Source organism: Diaphorina citri, unplaced genomic scaffold, assembly GCF_000475195.1.
Source record: "Diaphorina citri unplaced genomic scaffold, Diaci psyllid genome assembly version 1.1 scaffold1082, whole genome shotgun sequence".
NCBI lineage: Eukaryota > Metazoa > Arthropoda > Insecta > Hemiptera > Psyllidae > Diaphorina > Diaphorina citri.
The window spans coordinates 176,020-200,227 of NW_007378511.1; the positions used below are offsets into that span (position 1 = coordinate 176,020).

The 24,208-nt window shown below is 39.1% G+C and overlaps 2 protein-coding genes across 2 annotated transcripts; one reads left to right on the top strand and one right to left on the bottom strand.

The window, feature by feature from the left end:
- The first annotated feature begins 654 nt into the window (after positions 1-654).
- LOC103514111 lies at positions 655-21,434 on the top strand. Its single transcript, XM_017446087.2, has 5 exons — positions 655-807; positions 12,060-12,303; positions 19,544-20,119; positions 20,504-20,886; positions 20,964-21,434. The coding sequence occupies exons 1-5, from the start codon at positions 781-783 to the stop codon at positions 20,976-20,978; spliced, it is 1,245 nt and encodes a 414-aa protein (XP_017301576.1). The 5' UTR covers positions 655-780; the 3' UTR covers positions 20,979-21,434.
- A 1,584-nt stretch (positions 21,435-23,018) lies between these two features.
- On the bottom strand, positions 23,019-24,208 carry LOC113469454. Its single transcript, XM_026827164.1, has 2 exons — positions 23,821-24,208; positions 23,019-23,723 (listed from the first exon to the last, which is right to left on the bottom strand). The coding sequence occupies exons 1-2, from the start codon at positions 24,100-24,102 to the stop codon at positions 23,658-23,660; spliced, it is 348 nt and encodes a 115-aa protein (XP_026682965.1). The 5' UTR covers positions 24,103-24,208; the 3' UTR covers positions 23,019-23,657.

Here is a 24,208-nt window from a genome sequence, read left to right on the forward strand (position 1 = left end):
ACGTAAATAATTTCCAAAATGTCACTGCTGACCTACGGAGGTTTAACAGAGGGAACTGTAGCTGCTAAGGTCTTATCGTCCCGAAATCGAAGGAAGACAGGATAGGAGAAAGCCAGAGAAGGAACATTATCTGTTCAGCATAAAAGTCCACCTCGGGCGAGAATCCAACCCGCGGCCTAGCGCTTACAAAGCAGAAGCGCTACCAACCAAGCTAACTAGGCTGGCCCACGAGAATTACATACATCATACCGTTCGTTTGATGGTCCCTACAATATGTAACTACAAACATATGGTTCGTTTGTTAGTCTGCACAACAACAACACCAACAAACATGACTTCTTCACCTTGCTCCGAGGGCAAAAAGCTAATGAACTCCCAGCATCCCTAAGCATCTCTACATCTAGCGCCACAACCATTTCAAAATTGCAACCGGGAGTTCTAAATTTAGAAGCAGAGATTACAAGAGGTCGCGTTCCTGAGAGTAAGGCGAGTGATCTAGATAGGAATTCCACTCCGCCAGGCCACTTTTGTTTGAAAACATCCCTGACCGTGAAATTTCACAAGTTCAAATAGTCCAGCGATCCAACGACCTTGTCCCGCGACCATTTTCTCTCCGATCTATCCCACATTTCTTCTTCCTCGATGGTGGGGGGGTTTGTGTCTCAGTGCTGAAGGTCGACCTAGCACCATTACCATAGTCTTGTGCATTGTGTTGGGCTGGAGGGTGCTCTCCCGCGGACTCGAGACGAACTTTTGTCAAAATGCTACAAGTCGCGTAGTATGTTCGCAAAAATTTGCTTCTGCTTGGTAAGCGATTTTATTACTATTAATTTTACCTCTCTCTCTCTCTCTCTCTCTCCCTAATCTCCTTTTTTGGGCAAAGTCGATCAAACCTCAGAACATTCCATGTTTATTGGACAGGGTTCTTTCATACTTGGTTCTTTTTTCTCTTTTCTGTGGCCATTTATTTTTTATTTTAGGTTATGGTTGAGTGATACACTTTATTATTAGATTGGAATTTGTGTTTCGACTCTGTTGTGACGCAATGGTCGCACCGACCCAGCCACACCTTGCCTCAGAAACAGAACTTTCATGTTGACGTTCTTAAAGATATACCGAGGCACCTAGGTTTATTACATTGAAATATTGTAATTATAATAGGGATTATGAAATTGTAAGATTAACACGTATAGATTTTAGTTCCTTCTCTCTGGAGCCTCAGGATTGTCTGGTTTCCTTCTGTCTCTTCTTGGCTGCCATTTGATTTTTTGTGCCACTCTCCTACCTGGAGAAACACCTAGGTATAGCTGCATAGGTGTCGTAGGTTCCGTGTGAAAATGCCTACAAGTCACTGTATAAAACTGCTAAGGTTCATGTTAGGCTCTTGAGAGGTCAAGGTAACTAGGCGAAGTTAATGCCAGAAGCATTTTCAATTATATTTAGAGCTTTCGAAGTTTCGAATGAAGAGGATAAATTTTCACAGTCCTCTTGGAAAGATAGGTAGGTACTCAATTTCTTCCTTTTTTGCGAGAGTTGGTAGTCGGTATATAGTTATATATACCGACTACCTAATTCTAAGCGATGGTCAAAGTTCCTTTGAAAACGCGTCTATTAGTTAACATGGTTTGTGTTATTTTCTCTTGGTCGATGGTCGGTTCTCCCTTGTGGACGCCTACTAATAATGATAAGCACCGCTTTGTTTACCCTTTAGGACCTCTTTCCTTCTATTACGTCTTCTCCTTTCTCTCCAGTTGTGAATAAATTGATAGTCAATTCTCATTCTGTTTTACCATGGTAGTTTGTATTTGAACATATTGTTGGTATGTAACTTACATTAAATTCTATGTTTGCTACACTAGTGACTTGTGAGCAGATTTTCAAAGAAATGAGACCATTATGGGATGTGTACGTGGGTTTTAATGGCTCTTCCTTTCTTCTCATTTTGTTCTCTTTCCTGTAAGAACAAGCTTAATAAGTATAAGATTGTTAAATTTCACTGAATCCACCTTGAGAATCGAGTAAAAAGTTGTATGTATTACCTATAAGGCGATGATCATTGATTCTGATCCAAAGTGTGTGGTTTTTGATTCTAAGGAGCCGACTTTGTACATCCCCTAACAACAATTGTTGGCCTTAGGATTGGCCGTACGATGTATCGTAAGGCCAACAATGACCCAACCAAAGATCTTTATGGGTATTTCTGAAAGATCTTTATGGTTGATTTTATTTTCTGAAGCGATCTTTACGGGTATTTCACAATTACCACAAATTTCCAAGCAGAGGGTCAGAAGAGCTTTGCGGGTATTTCCAAGCAAAGCCTTCCTTAGCGCAATCCTTGAATGCAAAATAATTCAAGGGGTTTGTAAATAAGGTATAGTCTCCTTGGTTTGCATTTAAGACGCAGATGGGTCTTAAGAAGTACGATTTTTTTTTCTTTTGCCCTTGTAAGATTAATTATTATATTTGTGTGAGAAAAAGGTATGTTTGTTAAATTCGTAACAAAATCAGGTAGGTATCCGGATTCCAGAATTTCCAGATTCGTCGTAATTTATAATAACATCTCGAAAATACCGCGCCAATCGCCAATTAACATTGTCCAGCAAAGTCGGATTTTAAATTTAGCAAACAATGGATTTGAGCTGGGTCCACAATCTTGGATTAAAGATCACATAACTATACTTAAATAAATAAACAAAATAAATAGCAACTATTTATAAATGACCTTCAGGGACAATGACTCTAAAATCCATCCGTTAAATTCTCGCGTAATGATTACACATTCTGAAGAGTATTTCTGAAATAATTAGAGTGAAAAAGCTCAATTCTTGTTTAGTGTGGCTGAAAAATGACGTACATACCACATTCCCTGCCTTCATGACCTGTCATGACTTCATGGTAATAGACTGAGTTCCTGACATGACATTCATGACATTGTAATGGATCCTAACATTGTTCATATCGAATTCCCTGTCAAAGTTTTTGTATTCGGTGAGATTGGTGAGATTCAGATTTCTGCAGCTGCGAAGATCTTCAGGAATTCTTTCAATTAATATTAATTTCACTTGCTACCGAACTTCATATTAAGATAACTGTATCTAGCTAATATCCATACATAAATACATACATAGGGTAGAAGGTACGCTAATTAAGTGACATTTCCAGTTTCGAGCTTTAACTCGAAACTGGCGGTGAGATTCAGATTTCTGCAGCTGCGAAGATCTTCAGGAATTCTTTCAATTAATATTAATTTCACTTGCTACCGAACTTCATATTAAGAAACTGGCTGACCGCGGCAAATGTGTGCGTAGTGCCAAAGGCTGAGAGTATAAATACAACCAGAGCACCACTGCACGGTGTCCATTGTACCAGATTTAGAACCAGATTCTCGTCCGTCCTTGAAGTGAAAACAAAAAGATCAATTAGATCACAGCAATGATAAAGTACTCCCCGTGTACAAGCCGCAGTGGCTACTGGCCGAAGCTACTGTCTTTTGAAAAATAGATTTATGTGTGTTTTTAAGTTCCCCTTCTTGAGGATTTTGTATTTTTTCCTCTTCAGTAAATAAGAGCTGAATCCCCAAAGGAATGAGCTTTTTTGAGGTTTGATAGAGGGAACTGTAACTGCTAGATCTGTGTAAACACATCGACTGGAAAAAAGTTGTCTTTTGTATTTTCACATCGATCGACGGCAGTAGACTGTGTGTGGACACAGCTTAAGGTTTAAAGTCTTATCGTTTAAGGTCTAATCATCCCGAAAGCGAATAGAGAAGAAAGACGGAATAGGAGAAAGCCAGTCGTCCCGAAAACGAACCTTGTCTGTTTAGGATAAAATCCGCCCTGGGCGGGAATCGAACCCGCGAACTAGCACTTGCAAAATTATACTTATTCTATGTTTAAGTCCTCTGATAGATAAGTAGGAATATGAAGGAGATTCACAAGTAGAGAAATTGGCTTCACGTCAAATTATTGTGACAGTTTGAGGTCGACTGGAAATGAAATGCTACTTGTTACAGTCATGAATTAATTTGCTTAAGTATACACTATTTATGTATGCTGTCACTTTATGGCGCTGTCACATTTTAATCTGGATTTGAGAGCAAAATTTCAATTTTTGGTGGATGTGACATATTTACAAATGCGCCATAAGGTAAATATAAAGTTTGATGGCCTCTAGTTAGCTTGGAGGGTAGTACGTCTGCCTTGTATGTGCTAGGTTGAGGGTTCGATTCCCACCCGGGGCGAATCTTATCCTAGTCAGACAAGGTTTGTTCTCGGAACGGTTGGTTGGATAAGATCAGTCAAATCATCGATCTCCTAACCTTCACAACCAAACTTCTAACACATTGACATTTCCAACATGTGCCTCTGACCTGATGCTAGCTAACTGAACTGACATAGCCCTTTTCCTAATCCAGCTAATCCTAATATTAGATATAAGTAGTCATTTCCTCGAAACCCAATGCTAAAAATCGCTCGCACTACGTCACAAAATGACGTCACTACTCCCGTTCATAAATAGACCAATGAGAGAACAAAGAATCAGATCATATTACTGAGATAATGACCCTTATACCCTGGGCATTCAGACCACGTGATACAAATAGCCAATAACAATAATAATAATAAAAAAGAGATCGCGATCTACACATTTACATATCAATATAGACACGGGGTATGTGCTCACTGTAGCGGGTGTATCAAAATGACGCCAGTGCTGAAAAAATTGTGCATTTATATATACGAACATGAAAAAAGCTGGCACCTAGTAGGTATAAACTAGGCCAGTCACTCATGGTTTGACGGTCTCGCAGACCTAGGTCTCGAGCTTTTTCTGTCACACACGTTAAGACGATCTGTCAGACCTGTGAGAACGCGGTCTGTCAGACAATCTGAGCGTGAGTGGCGGGGACTCGACACCCAATGGTATAGCATTAATAAGTTCGGTGCCAAAAATTGAAATAACCTTTTTAGCCTTGAAAAAATTAGTCACTAATAAAATACTTCTATAGATCCTCAGATTCATCGGCAAATTACTCACACATTACCTATACGTTACATAGATTCCATTGATTCCAAGAGTTACCCTCATGTGTTAAATAAATTCTCCCAAGCATTCCAGAAATTTACCCATACATTCCATTAATTTTCATAAATTTCTTAAATCGAGTACTCCCTCTATCCACCCCTAGTAGTCTCAATTGAAAGAGGACACTTGCTAGCTTATGCCACAGATCCTTATAGGCTTAGGTTAGAACTAAAGTATCTAAGGGAAACCTAAACCAAGCAATAGTGAAGAGTAGAATAGATCCTGACTTGATACGAGTAAGATTACTATACTATCAAAACAATTTAACTTTTTAAAATTCTCATTCGCCCTGCGAATGTAGTTTGATTAATGAGTGACAGTCACTTGGAAACTTTCTGCGCGTCCGGTATGATTTCTGCATTTTTGCTGGAAAGTTCATTGGCTTCTTCTATATTATTTATTTATGGAACTTTAACATTGACCCTGATGCCTGGTGGATACAGTATAATATCTCACATCATGTATCAGATGAGGGTGTCTGATTATCTTGTTAGAATCTTGTACACTTTAGCCTGAGAAGGAACATTGTTGTCGCTTCGCTTTATGAATGTGTTTCAGCAAGAATGTCTTGTTCTATGAAAACATTGTACTTATAAACAGATAGGCTGGCCACTAAAATTCAGTTTTGCCTAACAAGCACAAGTCATAACGACGTACGTCTTTCAGGTAAAACTGAACGTGAGTGGCCGCCCTTAGACAATCCTTACATTCCATAAATTCTTTATTCTGAATTCCTTTCTAAGCCACCCTCTATACCGCCCAGTGCCAGATAATCTCAATGTGCGAAGCTGTGTAGATGGTCAGCTGAGCGTGGAAGCCATGAACTTTTTATAACTTTGGTGCGCGAGCTTTTGAAAATAGAACACTGTCCGAGATACGCGAGCATATAGCCACTGGCTGTGGAGCCATAGGTTCCATTCATTTGTGGGAAAAGAGAAAAAAAACTGAAAGACTGTAAGAATAAGACTCAAAGACCTTACAACTCCGTGATGGTACGCTGAAGGCTAGCCAAAGCGGGGGATGTAGTCTAAATGAGATAATTCCAACACTGCCCGGCAGTATGGCATTCCAATCTGGACAATGGCATTCCACGGATTCCATGCCAGCGAGGGCTTTCCAAGAAGATGCATAAAATGACCATAAAATATTACCTTATAGTCGGTATTAATCCTACAATTGCATATTGCATTTGCATTGTCATAGTGCATTGTCATAAATGGATCTATTTCATTAGTGTCTCCGTTCATCAAGGGGAGATGGAGGATTACGAATGCATTGTGTGCGCTAGACAAAGTCATCAATATCAATAAGACAGGAAAGTCGATTGATCAATTTATGATTTTCAATTTCCAATAACGACTAGGCGGGTCTTTGGGACAATCGCTTTGATTTTGAAGTATGGTCCCATCCGTAGAATGAGGCCAATTTCTAACGTTCCACATTACTTTCTGTCGTTAAATAACAGAATACGCGCTGGTGGTTGATGTCATCTGAGCGCACGGCAGTGCGCCAGGTCAAGTTCCAGTAAGCACGCCTGTGTATCTTTAGTTCTTTACACGAACCAATTCGGTAGGTTTTTCTCAACTCCATAGATCGGCTTCCTCTGAAGATGAACTTTTGAAAGAGATATTACTTGATCAAACTTATTTGATAAAATTGTTCAATAATAAGGTGTAATGTGAGCATACTCCGAGATCGTTCGCGCGTAGTATCCTAGCCTGCTCAAAAGGAAACACAAGAGATTGTATACAAAGCAATCATTAGTAGTATATTAGTGGATAAAGTGGATCGCCCTTAGCCTCAGAACTTAGAACGTAGTTAGAGTTCAAGACTGTTCAAGTACGTCTGAAACCCTGGACAGACGTCGATATTCAATACATGTGCGGAAAAATCAATCCAAATGTATGATCGGAAACACAAGAGATTGTATACAAAGCTATCATTAGTAGTATATTAGTGGATAAAGTGGATCGCTCTTAGCCTCAGAACTTAGAACGTAGTTGGAGTTCAAGACTGTTCAAGTACGTCTGAAACCCTGGACAGACGTCGATATTCAATACATGTGCGGAAAAATCAATCCAAATGTATGATGGGAAACACAAGAGATTGTATACAAAGCTATCATTAGTAGAGTATTAGTGGATAAAGTGGATCGCCCTTAGCCTCAGAACTTAGAACGTAGTTGGAGTTCAAGACTGTTCAAGTACGTCTGAAACTCTGGACAGACGTCGATATTCAATACATGTGCGGAAAAATCAATCCAAATGTATGATTATTTGAACAGATTGAACTTTTGGGGGAGGTGCTTTCATGTAACAAATCATACCGTGTCTAACTTGGAACCACACGCAAATCATAGCTCAATGTCTGAGAGTACACCCACCTTAATGAGAACGAAAATATGCAGTTGAGGTCTTGTCCTTTCTTGTACTGAATAATTGGATTTTCTTTGCGGAAAAAGCGTGACCGCAAATGATGACGTCATATTCCATAGCTCAGTGTCTGAGAGTACACCCACCTTAATGAGAACGAAATTATGCAGTTGAGGTCTTGTCCTTTCTTGTACTGAATAATTGGATTTTCTTTGCGGAAAAAGCGTGACCGCAAATGATGACGTCATATTGGTCACGACCACAGGTGTGACGTCTAGCGGCTGTGACGACTCGGTGAGGTCTTTTCCACAGACTGTCATTTGGCAGCCGAATAACTCATCAAACCTATGTAGCTCCATGGGAACAAGTTGGGTTTCCTAGGGCTACAGTCTCATAATGACCTAATATTGGTCCATATTTGGATGTTTTTCATGCATCTGCGCATGAGCAGAAGATCAAAATGCATTTCAACGCAAGGTTGTAGACCTGGGGTTAGTGTTTTCTCAAATCCATTACCGTTAATAATTTCCAAATCGACCGATTCACCGGAGAGGTCTTTCTGCATCCAATAAAATCGGATGACATAATTTGGGTGTGTTATACCGCGGAGTTACCTGAACTTGTGTGTAGGAGGCATTACCCACAATTACCCACATTCATTTCATTAGGACCATTAGGTTATCAAGAATCGGGTACAGTACCGGTTTTTAGAAGCGAATACCTACTGCCAGTCGATTCTCAAACGAGGAAAAATTTCCGATATTTTGCCTTGCAATTTTTTGGTTCAAGAGTTACAATTGGGTTCATTTTGCATTTTTTTTTTTTTTTCAAAAGTTGCCATTGCGTTGCATTGCCCAATTACTAGGACAGCATTTTTTAGAGCAATGTCAATTAAAATGAGTAATTGAGTACCTACGTAATGTATACCATTTTTGGATTTGATTTTGATCCATTTATCAAGTTCTCAACTTATTTTGCAATAAGTAGAGTAAAATGATTGATCTTGACATTGATTGATCTTGTACCGACTGTCTGTTGCATTTCTAGAGAAAATGGAAATTACTTCATCGTTATTTAACATTCTGACATTTTTCATCTTTACTGAAAGGTCTTTTTATCATGTTTATTTGTTTTACCTAATTCCTACTGACTTGCCAAAGAATTTTGTACTTACTGTGCCGTCCACCTATCTAGCTACTTCTTTTTAAGACGAAAGTATCTTCCATTCCATTTGCTAATGTTATGTTCTCAGGTCGAACAAACTTCCTAACGTCATCTCTTCATCTCAAAGGTGGTCTTGGCCTTTTCTGGTTTTATTGAGTGTCAAGATAGTGTGTCGTTAGTCCATTTCTAACCGTTTATCCCACCCAGGTATTAAGTATCGTGCTAAAAACTATGTGTTTCTCATTTCTTCAATGGATCTCCTATATTTCTAGCCGCCAGCTATTCGGATTTTGACCTTATTGAAATCCAAGCTGAAGTGTTTTTCTCGTTATCTTTTGATCTTCAAATAGCTCGTGTAAAGTGATTTCACACTTGTGAGTTCCTTATAGCCATTGTTACCTACCACACAGTGCGGTCCTGTTATTATAATCGCTATGTTGCACTAACTTCTAGTATGTTGTGTACTTCTAGTTTTGCCATGAGCTTCGGTATTTTCATGTGCATTGGATACTCTATTCACATATACACCTTCACAATACCGGCATCTCCAAGAGAGTCCCCAAGGCCTTTGACATTAAGTTCAAGTAATGGATTCCTTGCAGGATGATTTTTGATTGATTGAAGATTAATTCAACATCGTGTCGTGTATAGTCCATCCATCACGAAATGATGATAAATCTCTGTTTTCGCCGTACTGACGCGAGATTTCTTTGCGGAACTTTATGCAAATCTTGGTTCGAAACAAATGGGCTATGCGTTGAGCGTTTGCAATACTGCATGAAAATGATGGCTCTGTCTATTTCTATAGTGTGACATAAGGTTGTATGAGAGCCTAATATGTCTTTCCGAGACTTTGATATGGTACCGAATACAGTTGCAAGATATGCACTCATATGCATGGGAAACCCAGAGGAAACTCTGTTCAAGGTTAAATGGGGGTTGTCGGGACACATTGGTATTTTAATTCATGTCATCAATCAAACTTGGATTAAGACAGGTAGCCAGGTGGGGTATGTACATTGTAATAACTCCATCCTCTCATCTTAATGATACAAAGCAAGAAATTTTTGGCTCTCTTCTGGTAATGACTGTATACTTTCATATTGGTACCTACATTGGTAATTTGATATCAGACTTGAGCTGTAGCGGACCTACATATACTCGTATCTACAAGTTGTGCGCAGGATACCTGAGGTTTTTTTTTTTTTTTTTGGTCGAACCGAAAATCTTGGTACATAATTCAAACCGTTTTTAAGTCGTAAATTCCAGTAATAGCTACCGTTTTACGTAAACCCCTGATGTAGATATCTAAGTACCTACTTACTGTTTTACTGTAAAATTGTAAATACTGATTGAAGTAGGTATTTAACTTCATTATTTTCCATATGCAAAGTAACTAGTAAGTAATTGACGAATCGAACATAAATTTAATGTATCTTGTATCATTAATTGCATTTTTATGGCGGTAGCTTTGAACTCATTAGGTCATAAAATGTTGCCAAATTGTGGCCCATTCGGCGAATCATGGATCAAAGTAAACCCACTCAACAAAAAGCAAAACCTCTAACTCGATTTTTAATCACTTCTTGCTTCTGGTAGAAAGCTTTTCCGTTATGTCTGTTCAATTCCTTGACAGGCAATTATGTAGCTTTGAACTCATTAAGTCATAAAATGTTGCCAAATTGTGGCCCATTCGGCGAATTATGGATCAAAGTAAACCCACTCAACGAAAACCAAAACCTCTAACTCGATTTTTAATCACTTCTTGCTTCTGGTAGAAAGCTTTTCCGTTATGTCTGTTCAATTCCTTGACAGGCAATTATTATTTACACAGCATACACCTACCAATTTATAACATTTGTAGGTGCATAATATTACATATGTAACAATGGAACATGAACAAATAATGGATTTACTTGCACGGTGTCTTGTGCTCACAGTTGTACCTACTTATGCCACACCTCGATTTATCAATAACTCTGCGAAGATTATCAAAAGCATTCAAGTCCAAGGAGAGAGGTACTCTGGAACCGCAGCAGCCGCAGCTTTGTACTATTAGTAGTTCAACCCAGCGAGATTAGGTACATGTCCGATTTGATATTTAATGAACGAGTGTAGAAACAAGCCGTGCGCCATGTATTGGGGGGTCGCGCCCACTCTTTACACCCGAGAGGAAACTGAATCTCGCTCCATCTTTTTATGCTCATTGTTTGGAGCAAAAATACTGGGTGTAATAAAGCAAACATAATGAGGCAAACCGAATGAATTAGTGACACTTAATGACGCGCGGGCCTACAAACTTGTTAAAGTGTTCGTTGACCTTCGAGAATGCTCGGAGACTGTTCGGGAGAAGTGTCCGGGAATGCTTAGAGGTTGATGAGCACTTCAACATGGAGATTTTAGTACCGACCGTCAATCGCAGTCAATTGAGGATCATACAAGACCTTTGGATGAAACCCAAGGAGGTGTTGCAACCTTTCTGGGACTCGAAGAAGAGGAAGATACCTGAAATGATTTGTTGGACTCGCTACAACAACAACAACAACATCGCAGTCAATTAGTTATGTAAGAAGGAGCTGGAAGCGAAGCAATGAATTAAAGGATGAATGATGAACTCACCTGACAGTGATTAGTAAAAACGTGGTCCGTTGTAACATCTAGTTATCATATTGTTCAACATGGATGTCTCGTTTTTTAGATAAAACCAGAGGTGATCCAGAGGAGACCAATCTAGAAAATCTACAAATTGGTGTCCTCCAGCTATTGTATTTATAGTTCGAGACAGTGTTATGACACCATCTGATCTTGTCTGGTTAGGTTAATATCTAATTAAAGTTAGATAAGGTTAGAACTAAAGTATCTAAGGGAAACCTAAACCAAGCAATAGTGAAGAGTAGAATAGATCCTGACTTGAAAGAGTAAGATTATTATCAAAACACTTCTAACTTTTTAAATTCTCATTTGCCCTGAGAATGTAGAATCTTTTGATTAATGAGTGACAGACACTTGGAAACTTTCTGTGCGTCTGGTATGATTTCTGCAGTTTTGCTGGAAAGTTCATTGGCTTCTTCTATATTTTTTATTTATGGAACTTTAACATTGACCCTGATGCCTGGTGGATACAGTATAATATCTTACATCATGTATCAGATGAGGGTGTCTGATTATCTTGTTAGAATCTTGTACTAACACTTTAGCTTGAGAAGGAACATTGTTGTCGCTTCGCTTTATGAATGTGTTTCAGCAAGAATGTCTTGTTCTATGAAAACATTGTACTTATAAACAGATTACTTCGTATTAAAATGTTCCGAATAATTGTCCAATCTTTTTATTACTCTTCTCCTATTAGATGAACTTTTAAATAAGGTATGTCAGTAATGTTTACAATATTGCAAATGTTTTCTCAATTCTCACTGGAAATTTTTGTTTTGATTCCAGGTAAACTTGTGGCTGTGGACGAACACAGCTAAGGGGCTTCCAGTCAACCATGCTTTAGCTGATTTCCTCCAACATAACAGCAACACCAACAGTTTAGTCAATCAGAACAGCAATGTCCGGTTTGAATCGAAGCGATACTTTCCGAGATACAAGACGTTTGCCTCTTACCCTGTCTACGATGTTAGGTCCCGACCCACATTCCAATTCCCCCGAAGTAGACTATCAACACTACCATCAACCACACCACTGAGTATGCAAGGGAAACCCAGAGGAAACTCTGTTCAAGGTTAAATGGGGGTTGTCGGGACACATTGGTATTTTAATCCATGTCATCAATCAAACTTTGATTAAGACAGGTAGCCAGGTGGGGTATGTACATTGTAATAACTCCATCCTCTTATCTTAATGATACAAAGCAAGAAATGTTTGGCTCTCTTCTGGTAATGACTGTATACTTTCATATTGGTACCTACATTGGTAATTTGATATCAGACTTGAGCTGTAGGTAGCGGACCTAGGTATATCTACAAGTTGTGCGCAGGACACCTGAGGTTTTTTTGGTCAAACCGAAAATCTTGGTACATAATTCAAACCGTTTTTAAGTCGTAAATTCCAGTAATAGCTACTGTTTTACGTATGTAGATATCTAAATACTTACTGTTTTACCGTAAAATTGTAAATACTGATTGAAGTAGGTATTATTTTCCATATGCAAAGTAACTAGTAAGTAATTGACGAATCGAACATAAATTTAATGTATCTTGTATCATTAATTGCATTTTTATAATTTTAGACAAATTTTTGACTGCCCAAATTGGAAACTTGAAGTTTTACCAAAGCTAACGTAAACTTAATATTCGGGTACGCATACGCGGAAGACCTTCCCTGAAATCCATCATTTTAGACAAATTTTTGACTGCCCAAATTGGAAACTTGAAGTTTTACCAAAGCTAACGCAATTGTCCAATCTTTTTATTACTCTTCTCCTATTAGATGAACTTTTAAATAAGGTATGTCAGTAATGTTTACAATAGGTATTGCAAATGTTTTCTTAATTCTCACTGGAAATATTTGTTTTGATTTCAGGTAAACTTGTGGCTGTGGACGAACACAGCTAAGGGGCTTCCAGTCAACCATGCTTTAGCTGATTTCCTCCAACATAACAGCAACAGCTGTCTCCTGGAGAACGTTGCCATATAAAACTCATTTCTACATTAGGACGCCTTTATTCCAGTTGATTCCGTGGTGAGAGTGACTCGTGAGAACGTGTAGGCGTCTAGTGAACTTTAGGGGCAACAAAGTGTTGTTATAAAAGAAGAAACGGATTTTCCTAGTTTTTATTGCCTTGTCGCATCTCCTTAGAGTGGGGTTTACCAGAATTGAAATCAATAATAGGATTGAGCTGAACCTAATACCCAGTTCAATCCAGAATTGAAGCCAAGTCAGACTTCGTAAAACGCGGTCTTGGTGCCTTGTTCAACATTTGCGGATTTCGTCGGGCATAAAAAACGGAAATCGTGTTTTACCAAAGTGGTTTGTCATAGTGCTATCCAATGCTGTTCCTCAATTGCTGCGTGATCTGTGTGTTGTGCCTGGTGCTTAGCTGAACCTAATACCCAGTTCAATACAGAATTGAAGCCAAGTCAGACTTCGTAAAACGCGGTCTTGGTGCCTTGTTTCAACATTTGCGGATTTCGTCGGGCATAAAAAACGGAAATCGTGTTTTACCAAAGTGGTTTGTCATAGTGCTTTCCAATGCTGTTCCTCAATTGCTGCGTGATCTGTGTGTTGTGCCTGGTGCTATCCAGCGTCCTCGGTGCTCGCTTCAAGGATGACAAATACAAATACAAGAACTTCTACTACCGCAAAGGCTCGGTCAACAAGATCAATCTCCTCTTGGACAACATACTCGACGGTCATCCAACCCAAAAGGAGGTTATCCAGAAGGCTCGCTCTATTGAGAAGTTCCTGTTTGAGATGCCAGATCCTTCCGTGAACGGAGGATACAAGCAGATGCTGCGAGAACAGAGAAAACAACGGGAAGAGATGGATATCCAGATGAGGAAGACACGGAATGAAATGAGGGAGAGGGCGCTGAACAAGATACTCGATAGGAATGCGCAGATCCCTGATGAGGAGGGGAAGCTGTTTAAGCAGATCCTGGAGAATAGGGCGGCGGTGAATAGGAAATGTCTGCCGGCTGATGTCGCGGGGGGTGATTTCAGCTCTGGGATGAGTTTGAGTGATCGGCGAGTTCAGAATTTGTAAGATGTTGACTTTGAGTCTCGGGAAGATAACACCTCATGCCCGAAGCTTTGTCAAGGTTCAGTAAAAGCAATATCGAAAACCCGTAAAGTGCCACAAAAAGTTCACTAGCGTCAAGTTCTCTTAAGCTGTGTCCACACATGGTGGACAGCCGTCGCATACACTATCTTCTTCACTAACCTCATAGTTCTGTTCTGGTGTAGGCAGATACTCTGCTAGTATCCGCGTTGTCACGGCTTTTGATTCTGATGGTTGCTCGTCCGATTTGGTTTGAAAATCGACAGACGGTTTCTCTGTTGGAACATGATTTTCAACTTCTTGGTATGAATAGTAATCCATACTTCTTGACTTAAGCCGTCGCATTTTGGTACTTAGCGGAGAAAGAGAAAACTTCATGATTCTCTTAGGTGTGAAAGTTATGAAGAGGATACTATCACTTGGTATACGAAGACTTTATTTTATTTATTTATGTTAAGAATGTTATCTTAGATTTCTTAGTAGTTGTTAGGTATAGTAGCTAATGCTTTTACATAGTTTACAAATGTTTTTTCTTCCACTTTTCAACTGGCTCTTCAAGTATTACATGATTAGGCACTTGATTACATGGTACCTGTTAACAGTTAGGTAGGTATAACTTACTATTGGTTGTTATGCGATTGTAAGATTGTTCTTTATCTACTAGTTTTATGCCTCCATTTTTCATGGGTGAAAGAGAGTGCCAGAGAAAATTACATTAGAACGCAGATACGTCTATTTAAGTTTCTCACTACAATCTTAGGTAAATTTTATTTAATGGGATAGGTAGTTTACCGTAAATATCTATGACTGTATTCTACATTTCTACAATTATGAAAGGTGGCTAGTGGTAAAAGGGAGTTTTAAACGCATTTTATATTTTGAGTTTCTAAATAAAAAGTTTAGTTAGAATGTTTTACTTACTGAGGCAGATGCTATTTTCGAGCTGTCATCGTTTGATTTTATTATTTTCGTATTCCCTATGAAAGTTGCGTCCACCAGTTCATTGGCGAATTCGTAATATAGGTACATGGTGTTGTATACTTGCAAACTTACAAGCTAGAACTTAGTGTGGGATTTTGCTAAGATTCCTGTCCTCCTTACTTTAAGCTTTCAACTTCTGATTGCAAACCATAATGGGTATTTAGGAAAGTTATTACTTGAACTCAGCCCGCAATCACATGTTAGTAAAAACAAAATAAATACTTTCTATGCGGCTAAGTCTTTATCGAACTTAATAAATAGGCATTTTGAAGATTGATATTTTGACAAAACACGCAGAAATTCTGTATCACAGATTCGTTGGACCATTGTAGTTATCTTTTACCTATAAATTGTATTTTAATTAAGTTTTTGAAGATCCTTAGTTTCTTCCATCAAATCTCTCGTTGTGACTCTAACTAAAATCATCAACAGTTCCACAGATAGGTTCCATAGGTTAGCGCTGGATATCTTATGGACAAGTCCATCATATTCTTTACAAGCTACTAGAGTGCCACACTTTCCCGTTCACTTCAAGCCGAAACAATCCCAGTCTAATCGGTGTAGGTGGAGGTGTTGATAGGGAAACTCCACATCAGAATCATAAACAAGCCAAACCAACTACCCAACATGAGTTGCAAATCTTCCATATCAGTGAACTTGCAGAGATTATACCAGCACCAAGAGATAAATCGGACCCAATAGAAAATGACAACCACCTTGCCTGAGGCTACGTAGGAGTTTGGTCGTACTTTATGGAGAGCTTTTAATTAAATTACTGAAGGTGTCGATATGGTACATGCAGCATGCAGTCATGATACCTGCAGGGGCAACTTATGCAGGCGCAACTTACGAGAGAGATTGTCAATATCGGAGATCTGCAGCAGTGGGGGAAAAGTAATGCAAGGTCTTAGACGTGCACGGTTATGTGATCACGGTATGCGAGCTTGCACGGTAGTGATTAGCTTGAACTTTGGTCGCGAGTCATTCCAGAATTACGCTCACGAGCTAAGGCTATCCTTTTGGTGGTCTTGTGTTGACCTAGTACTTGAAAGTGGCATAGACGATACCAAGGTTTCCGCCCATACCAGGTTATTACAAGCAGAACATGGAGTCATCCCCGACCAGAAATGTCAGTGACAGAATAAGTGGTCATCAACTCATCACGCAAGCTGCACCTGAAAACGCCCCGAGATATATGAATCAAAGTTTCCATGTTGAACAATATGATAACTAGATGTTACAACGGACCACGTTTTTACTAATCACTGTCAGGTGAGTTCATCATTCATCCTTTAATTCATTGCTTCGCTTCCAGCTCCTTCTTACATAACTAATTGACTGCGATGTTGTTGTTGTTGTAGCGAGTCCAACAAATCATTTTAGGTATCTTCCTCTTCTTCGAGTCCCAGAAAGGTTGCAACACCTCCTTGGGTTTCATCTAAAGGTCTTGTATGATCCTCAATTGACTGCGATTGACGGTCGCTATACTAAAATCTCCATGTTGAAGTGCTCATCAACCTCTAAGCATTCCCGGACACTTCTCCCGAACAGTCTCCGAGCATTCTCGAAGGTCATTGCAAGACTTGACTCACAGACACAAACAAACAGAGATTTCAATTTCAAGTTACAAAAGGAACTGTAGAGTAGGTCTAAAAAAAGACGAAAACAAAACTTGCAAATTGTACGCCATATTTTATTGCAGTTGCGTTGCGTTTTCCTTCAATTTGAAGAAAAAAAGCTGCGAGAGAACGGCAAGTGGCAAAACCATGTCCTTGCATGTCCTGGGCATTCAGACCACGTGATACAAATAATAATAATAATAATAATAAAGAGATCCCGATCTATTTACATATCAATATAGACACGGGGTATGTGCTCACTATAGCGGGTGTATCAAAATGACGCCAGTGCTGAAAAAATTGTGCATTTATATATACGAACTTGAAAAAAGCTGGCACCTAGTAGGTATAAACTAGGCCAGCCACTCATGGTTTGACCGTCTGGCAGACCCAGGTCTCGAGCTTTTTCTGTCACACACGTTAAGACGATCTGTCAGACAATCTGAGCGTGAGTGGCGGGGACTCGACACCCAATGGTATAGCATTAATAAGTTCGGTGCCAAAAAAAATGAAATAGGTAACCTTTAGCCTTGAAAAAATTAGTCACTAATAAAATACTTCTATAGATCCTCAGATTCCTCGGCAAATTACTCACACATTCCTTAAATTACCCATACGTTACATAGATTCCATTGATTCCAAGAGTTACCCTCATGTGTTAAATAAATTCTCCCAAGCATTCCAGAAATTTACCCATAGGTACATTCCATAAATTTTCATAAATTCCTTAAATCGAGTACTCCCTCTATCCACCCCTAGTAGTCTCAATTGAAAGAGGACACTTGCTAGCTTATGCCACAGATCCTTAGGCCGGCCAATCAAATTCAGTTTTGCCTAACAGGCACAAGTCATAACGACGTACGTCTTTCAGGTAAAACTGAACCTGAGTGGCCACCCTTAGACAATCCTTACATTCCATAAATTCTTTATTCTGAATTCCTTTCTAAGCCACCCTCTATACTACCCAGTGCCAGATAATCTCAATGTGCGAAGCTGTGTAGATGGTCAGCTGAGCGTGGAAGCCATGAACTTTTTATAACTTTGGTGCGCGAGCTTTTAAAAATAGAACACTGTCCGAGATACGCGAGCAAAGCCATAGCCACTGGCTGTGGAGCCATAGGTTCCATTCATTTGTGGGAAAAGAGAAAAAACTGAAAGACTGTAAGAAAAAGACTCAAAGACCTTACAACTCCGTGATGGTACGCTGAAGGCTAGCCAAAGCGGGGGATGTAGTCTAAATGAGATAATTCCAACACTGCCCGGGAGTATGGCATTCCAATCTGGACAATGGCATTCCACGGATTCCATGCCAGCGAGGGCATTCCAAGAAGATGCATAAAATGACCATAAAATATTACCTTATAGTCGGCATTAATCCTATGTTCTACAATTGCATATTGCGGTATTAATCCTACAATTGCATATGTATTTGCATTGTCATAGTGCATTGTCATAAATGGATCTATTTCATTAGTGTCTCCGTTTATCAAGGGGAGATAGAGGATTGCGAATGCATTGTGTGCGCTAGACAAAGTCATCAATATCAATCAGAGAGGAAAGTCGATTGATCAATTTATGATTTTCAATGTCCTGCAATAACGACTAGGCGGGTCTTTGGGACGATCGCTTTGATTTTGAAGAATGGTCCCATCAGTAGAATGAGGCCAATTTCTAACGTTCCACATTACTTTCTGTCGTCAAATAACAGAATACGTGCTGGTGGTAGATGTGATCTGAGCGCACTGCAGTGCGCCAGGTCAAGTTCCAGTAAGCACGCCTGTGTATCTTTACACGAACAAATTCGGTAGGTTTTTCCCAACTTCATAGATCGGCTTCCTCTGAAGATGAACTTTTGAAAGAGATATTACTTGATCAAACTTATTTGATAAAATTGTTCAATAATAAGGTGTAATGTGAGCATACTCCGAGATTGTTCGCGCGTAGTATCCTAGCCTGCTCAAAGGGAAACACAAGAGATTGTATACAAAGCTATCATTAGTAGAGTATTAGTGGATAAAGTGGATCGCCCTTAGCCTCAGAACTTAGAACGTAGTTGGAGTTCAAGACTGTTCAAGTACGTCTGAAACTCTGGACAGACGTCGATATTCAATACATGTGCGGAAAAATCAATCCAAATGTATGATTATTTGAACAGATTGAACTTTTGGGGGAGGTGCTTTCATGTAACAAATCATACCGTGTCTAACTTGGAACCACACGCAAACCATAGCTCAATGTCTGAGAGTACACCCACCTTAATGAGAACGAAATTATGCAGTTGAGGTCTTGTCCTTTCTTGTACTGAATAATTGGATTTTCTTTGCGGAAAAAGCGTGACCGCAAATGATGACGTCATATTGGTCACGACCACAGGTGTGACGTCTAGCGGCTGTGACGACTCGGTGAGGTCTTTTCCACAGACTGTCATTTGGCAGCCGAATAACTCATCAAACCTATGTAGCTCCATGGGAACAAGTTGGGTTTCCTAGGGCTACAGTCTCATAATGACCTAATATTGGTCCATATTTGGATGTTTTTCATGCATCTGCGCATGAGCAGAAGATCAAAATGCATTTCAATCAACACTACCATCAACCACACCACTGAGTTTGATTCCTTATGGTTTCCTTCCTCATACAAACCCAGCAAACCTGTTACCAAATGTAGAAGCTACTTCACTCCGAGTAGATTCAACATACTCCACTACCCAGAACTTTCCTACAACCACCTTACCTACCACGCCACAGTTTGGAGAAATCCTGTCCATGAGAGTATCCACCTCAGTGACAAACAGTCACCGGCAAGGAGAACATGAGCTTCACACAAACTATCCTGAGAAACCTCAGGTCCGCGAGTCCACGACTGAATTGTATCATGAGGCAACAGTGCCTTCCACACTGAAACCTGATGACTATGTTCAGAATCATAATACAGTCCTGGACACACAGACCACTCAGAGATACAACGTTGAAACATCACCAGTCACTCCGAGAACACTTGGCATCATCGCTTTCTACAACATGGACAGCAGTAGCGATACAACACAGCTTGTGACCACTACCTCCGCCACATTAGTCAATCCTAATGATCTCACTAAGTCAAGAAGTATGGATTACTATTCATACCAAGAAGTTGAAAATCATGTTCCAACAGAGAAACCGTCTGTCGATTTTCAATGTACCTATATTACGAATTCGCCAATGAACTGGTGGACGCAACTTTCATAGGGAATACGAAAATAATAAAATCAAACGATGACAGCTCGAAAATAGCATCTGCCTCAGTAAGTAAAACATTCTAACTAAACTTTTTATTTAGAAAAACAAAATATAAAATGCGTTTAAAACTCCCTTTTACCACTACCTTTCATAATTGTAGAAATGTAGAATACAGTCATAGATATTTACGGTAAACTACCTATCCCATTAAATAATTTACCTAAGATTGTAGTGAGAAACATAAATAGACGTATCTGCGTTCTAATGTAATTTTCTCTGGCACTCTCTTTCACCCATGAAAAATGGAGGCATAAAACTAGTAGATAAAGAACAATCTTACCAGACGAGCAACCATCAGAATCAAAAGCCGTGACAACGCGGATACTACCAGAGTATCTGCCTACACCAGAACAGAACTATGAGGTTAGTGAAGAAGATAGTGTGAGGAGTAACGGCAGAATACATGGCGTTCAAACAACAACCTCGACTGAGAAGACTTTTGAGATTTCAGATGAAGCCAAGGCGGAGGCGGATAGAAGAAAGTCCAGTTATGTAGTGGAAGGTAGAAACTACAAGAAATACAGGGTGGAGGAGGAGACATCAGACGGGTTCATAGTGGGAGAATACGGGGTGTTTAGTCATAATGATGGAAGCATGAGAGGGGTACGATATACCGCTGAAAGTAATATAAATCCTAGACTTATTTATAATGCTTTGCTGAAATTCCTGTCTCTTCAATAGTACGATATACCGCTGAAAGTAATATAAATCCTAGACTTATTTATAATGCTTTGCTGAAATTCCTGTCTCTTCAATAGTTCAATGACTACTAAACAAAACACTATTTGCTCAAACCTACTCTCATCGTGTATCTGTAAATGGGTATAATATGATTGGGAGATTAATTTCATAATGAGTCTACATGAAGGAAGAATTGAGTCTATTGAGCAGACATAAATTTATTATCATTTTAACTAAGTTCCTTTATTGAGCTTACTGTAGGTATGGTACCAATTTCAGATCAATGTTTTTAAGCTAAACTAACACAAGTTTAATGTAGTGTTTTTTAGTGTTTTGTAGTGTTTATAGCACTACCACATGTCATTAAATTCTTATGATCTATTATTGGAAATGTCAATTAGAGAGATAAATAATAAATAATTATTCTATGCATTAAATACTTTCCTTAAGTACCTACTTGCCTTAACGTTTTCTATATTTTCATCAAATAAATATATCATCCTTTCTCTTACTCTCCTATTTTTTTTATTTTATTTACTATTGTGTTTATTACCACTTCTTGTTGTTATTTGATCCCTAGCACCTTTTATAGTTATACGAATCGAAGTAGTAGGCGATTCCGACGTGCTATTTTTATGAGCCTCAATAATGATATTCAATTGACGTAGCTATATGCTAGTGAATTCTACTGAATTACTGATAGTACCTACATATGTACCTATAAGAAATCCAATTCAAAAATTAATTCTTATTCGTAGTTTTGTAGTTTTCTTCACAAGTTAACAAGGTGTCAATATTATTTCAACAGAAAGACGGAAGGCATATTATGTTGTTCTTTGTCCCAGTGAAATTACGTTGGCAATTTCAGATCTAGTTTTAGCAAACAATACTCGTATCAGAGCTGTTGGTATAGTGGCAATGGAGGTGTTGTGGAATTCCTTATGATTGACATCCATTTGCTTATCTCACATACAGGTTTATTAATATTTTTTCCCCCCTTTCAAAGTTATTAATTGCTCGCCTGCACCATTAACATTACTTCCGTAATCTGAGCTTGACATTTAGAGAAAAACTCGCGAGTCCAACACATAAATAGATTGCGACGTTGCCAGAGACTCGTATAGCGGTAAAACCGGCCATATAGATAAATATATGTTAATCTGTGTGGGTGCACCAGCACGGATCAATATCGTTTGTTGTCCTGAAGAAATGGTCTCGTGGTTTCATTAGCCCATGGAGAGCCGAAGCCTACATTCAAGTCACACCAAACTTGACCAAACATTCACTCTTTTTCGCTGATATCTCAGTCACTCCACGTCAAAGTGCATCGGGGATTTGTCTGTTAGTTAGGTAACAAAATTTCCTACTATTTTCATTGTTATTTGATATATTTACTCAGTACCGGTCCGGAGTTAGAAGCGGTTAAATTTTTGGATCAATATCGTTTGTTGTCCTGAAGAAATGGTCTCGTGGTTTCATTAGCCCATAAGAGCCGAAGCCTACATTCAAGTCACACCAAACTGACCAAACTTGACCAAACATTCACTCTTTTTCACTGATATATCAGTCACTCCACGTCAAAATGCATCGGGGATTTGTCTATTAGTTAGGTAACAAAATTTCCTACTATTTTCATTGTTATTTGATATATTTACTCAGTACCGGTCCGGAGTTAGAAGCGGTTAAATTTCAGTAAGGTCCAACGAAGAAGAAAAAAGTTCGGCTCATATATGGGTTAAGAGGATTATGAGTATGACATTGTGAATCATATTATGAATATGGTCATTGGCTCTTCTTGATCCTTCTGTTTTGGTTGCCGCCGCGTTATTCTTGGCTTGGCTCCATAGGTCCTGATATTGGCACAGTTTAAAGAGAAGTCAAACAAACTTGTTAGGTAATTAAAAGATTATTTTAATGGGTAGGTACAGCATCTGGTTAGTGATCTATCTATTATCTATTTTATTCAAGTGGTGCTCGTAGTCATAATATATGGTGTAGTCGTGGTGTACTCATATGCACCATGGTTAGTGATCTAAATATGTTGAGTGCTCCTAGCTGGGCATTTCTTGACTTTAATTCAAACGATCATGCTCGTTCATACACATTTTCCGTGCTGAATTCTTTTTTAATGTTCACAAGGCATGTAAACAAGACCATTCATAGTTATTGGATAATTATCTTTATTAATGGGCATTGGGCGTCTATTATGGATGCTTGTTATATCTGCTATTAGCTACCCGGGTGTCTTGGAGTGCCTATTTTGTCTCAAAATCCAAATGAACTTCTTTAGAACGTATGATAATGTGTTTTTAAACATGTCCGTTTTAATGCCCACTGTGAGATTTTCATTAATGTTTATTGAGTTTGATTTTAATGTGCTTTGAAAACCCCACGGTTAATAATAAAAAAATATTTATAATGAGGCCCCAGCGTGCTAAACAAACAAAATATAAAATAACGACTTGGAAACACATTAACTCATATCAATGTTTGGATTGTTACAAGGAATTCAATGAAATAAAAATTTGTTCGGATTTTTTCTCCGTCTGCTTCGGCATTTCTTGGAAAATCCATGTCAATGTTAACCCATGTTTTAATGTAAACTTCGTTATTTTCAAATTTCGCAGTTCCTAGGTATTCTCTAGATATGAAGCCTTAAGTTCTTGGGTCATTGGCCTCTTGACGCCTTCAAAAACTTTGATTCATATATCTCGGGGAGTTTTCAGGTGCAGCTTGCGTGATGAACACTTATTCTGTCACTGACATTTCTGGTCGGGGATGACTCCATGTTCTGCTTGTAATAACCTGGTATGGGCGGAAACCTTGGTATCGTGTTGATGACCACTTATTCTGTCACTGACATTTCTGGTCGGGGATGACTCCATGTTCTGCTTGTAATAACCTGGTATGGGCGGAAACCTTGGTATCGTCTATGCCACTTTCAAGTACTAGGTCAACACAAGACCACCAAAAGGATAGCCTTAGCTCGTGAGCGTAATTCTGGAATGACTCGCGACCAAAGTTCAAGCTAATCACTACCGTGCAAGCTCGCATACCGTGATCACATAACCGTGCACGTCTAAGACCTTGCATTACTTTTCCCCCACTGCTGCAGATCTCCGATATTGACAATCTCTCTCGTAAGTTGCGCCTGCATAAGTTGCCCCTGCAGGTATCATGACTGCATGCTGCATGTACCATATCGACACCTTCAGTAATTTAATTAAAAGCTCTCCATAAAGTACGACCAAACTCCTACGTAGCCTCAGGCAAGGTGGTTGTCATTTTCTATTGGGTCCGATTTATC